This window comes from Hermetia illucens, chromosome 1, assembly GCF_905115235.1.
Source record: "Hermetia illucens chromosome 1, iHerIll2.2.curated.20191125, whole genome shotgun sequence".
NCBI lineage: Eukaryota > Metazoa > Arthropoda > Insecta > Diptera > Stratiomyidae > Hermetia > Hermetia illucens.
Genome location: NC_051849.1, coordinates 33,914,249 through 33,917,114, shown reverse-complemented (window position 1 = coordinate 33,917,114; position 2,866 = coordinate 33,914,249). Strand labels below are relative to the sequence as shown.

Sequence of the window (2,866 nt, the reverse complement as noted above, 5' to 3'; positions counted from 1 at the left end):
TAGACGATGCGGGGCAGGCTCCGTCCACTATCGGGTGGGATTCAGAGGAAGGAAGGGGAACATAGAATGAAAAAAAATAGCGGCAGAGTAAATCATAAGATAGTTGGGGGGAGTTAGCTGGGGAGCCAGAGAATTTAATGGACGGAGGGGATAACTGGGCAGGACAGCGGGAGTTGCGAATGTTGGACCAAAAAAGGTTTGAGGTTTCCGCGCTTTCGTGAGTCTTTAACACTGGTCAAATATTCGTTTCTAGACTTACATATTAGGGATTTGACCGAGGAACGCAGGAAGGCAACGATCTGCCTTCAGTTCATCTTCGTTTGGTCTTGCTATTGGTGTTCTCGGTAAGGTCGTACTACGCTTGAACTTCTCCTTCTCCAGATCCAAATCACTTGTAAAGTTATATGCCAAGGTGACCAAGTTGTCCACCACCGAGATCGAGGGATATCGACAACCAAGGGCCCGCTTGCTCACTCCTAAAAGTCGCTGGTACTGGGGTTCCGAGCCCTTGCAACGTAAGTTTCCTCCTTCTCTCGTTTTCCATGGTGGTTTTATGTTCTGGGTATCCTTCTCATAGCCATCTTGGTCCACGCACCAGAGATGAGCAAACACTAGCCCATGCACAGTCAGAAAAGAAAAGTGCATGAAAACATATTATACACATCAATAGGTATGCCCCAATCCGTCAGCTGGGGTCGCGCATGATGGGAGATCTGGCCACTCCTCACAGGTCTGCCTGTCCGTCACGCGCACTTTTCTCAGAAACGGCTATATCGATTGACATGAAATTTATTGAGAAGGTGGGAACTGTGAACGCCTGGACATGCAGTGAGTGATATCGCTCTACGTTGAGATTGGGGAGGGGTCCCCATACATACAAAAGGGGGGTGTAAAACTTTTTCACCGAATATAGTCATGTTGGATATCAAATGAAAGGTCTCGATTAGTGTTTTTCGATGACGGTCTTAGTTTTGGGATTTGTCAGAAAGGCGGAGAGTAGGAGGGGTGGAAAGTGATGATTTCTTTAATGGACCCATTCTCAGAAACTACCCAACCGAAAAATCAAAAATTAATGCCTGGACTACAATACCTTTCTGTTATAGTCAAAAGTTCAAATTTAACCTCAGAAAATTGAAAATTATGACGATGGTTAAAATGAATCCCTACAGATTTTGTTTGGTCGATGCGACCCAAAACTCCAATGAAAATGAATAAGAGGACGAAAACTGTACAGCAGAATTGTGTTATTGTATAACAAGCCAAATTGTTCGGACGATTTTAATATTTTGAAAAAAAAATAGAATTTATTTTAATAAATATTGTGGCTCTCACTAGCATTTGATTAAAATTTATAAACAAAGATAGGTTTTATTAAAAAAAATCAATTATATAAAAGTATACGCGATATAAATTGTTTTATTACTATATTTTGATTTCAAAGCACTAAATCTTTCATAATCAGGCTTAATAACAAGAAGGAAAAAAAAAGTTTTATTACATTCCAGTGTTATCGACGGGGGTTCGTAGAATTTCTAATTAATTTCCGCATAGAGTGAACATCACCAAAATTAATCAGAGTAATACATCTGACACCTTGAATAGATTCTTTCGCTGCATATTCGATGAAAAAAATGCCATCTGCGCTGACAGAAGCTGAAGGGTCTTAGTCAAGCAAGCTGCACAAGCAAGTCGAGAGAATTCTAACGATATTCGCACGTACCCAAAAATTACAATGCGAAACCAGTTGATGACGAAAAAGTATCACGGGTGATTCCCATCTATCAATTTTTTTTCTAATTCACTACGAAGTTTATCAATTTCCACTACTGGACCGATGTATATAAAAGTAAGAAGACCAGGAGCAGCTTCAGTTCCAATTCAACCTCCCATTGGAAGATACAATTCAATAGTCCTAAAAGATACTTTGTGCTTTTTAAAGAACATACAAAATGCGTGTGACCGTGTGTCTATTCAGTGTCGTTGCCTTATTTGCAATGGTCCATTGCCAACCTTTCCAACTCGAGACGGAAGGTGACCAACAGCTGGAACCAGTCGTTGCTGAAGTAGACGATGTTGTCGATTTGGTAGCTATTCCAGAACATACACGAGAAAAACGAGCAACCTGTGACCTGTTGAGCCCTTTTAAAGTTGGTCATGCCGCATGCGCTGCTCATTGTATCGCAAGGGGCAAACGAGGAGGATGGTGTGACAAAAGAGCTGTTTGCAACTGCCGAAAATAGGAGTACTATCTACAGTTGTCTGAACCTTTAGTTATCGAAAAATATTCAATAATGTAATATAACGTTCTATTCTTTTAACTTAAGTATAATAAACCATCATATAGTATTACAATATAGTTTTTTTCTGTTTTGGGTGACTTAACCACGCTATTTATATGTGCATATAGGTGCATATTCGTAATAATAATATTATCAAGGGATGTTATATTGTTTAAGCGTATAACGAACAGAAACTTTATAATGTTCCCTACTACCAAGTTTTTCAACCTGGCATCTGCTATCAAGTATTTTCCTAAGTGCCTTAACTTACTTTGCGCAAGTGCTGGACACTGCCCAGAACATATGTGGAGGTTTTAGGGGGTGAATAAAATTACTAAATTCCATTTTACTATTTGATTATGAATTAATTTTAATTAATAATATTTAATTATAGTTAATAATTATTGATTTAATAATTATTAGAGAGGAATCATCCCTCCCCTCCGGCTCGTTTTTCTGCTCGAACTAAATTCTGATATGACACCGATACATAGGTTCCTCGCTCCGCCACTCCACCCCCAGTTGAAACCAAAAGGGGTTTCAGCGAGGGACTGGGACTGTTTGAGTTTTCTTGCTGGACGAAGAGC

At 39.6% G+C, this 2,866-nt stretch overlaps 1 protein-coding gene across 1 annotated transcript; it reads left to right on the top strand.

The window, feature by feature from the left end:
• The first annotated feature begins 1,855 nt into the window (after positions 1 to 1,855).
• Positions 1,856 to 2,352, top strand: LOC119658450 (defensin-like). The gene has a single exon (XM_038065858.1). It carries the CDS (start codon positions 1,950 to 1,952, stop codon positions 2,238 to 2,240), a length of 291 nt encoding a protein of 96 aa, XP_037921786.1. The 5' UTR covers positions 1,856 to 1,949; the 3' UTR covers positions 2,241 to 2,352.
• Positions 2,353 to 2,866: the final 514 nt, after the last annotated feature.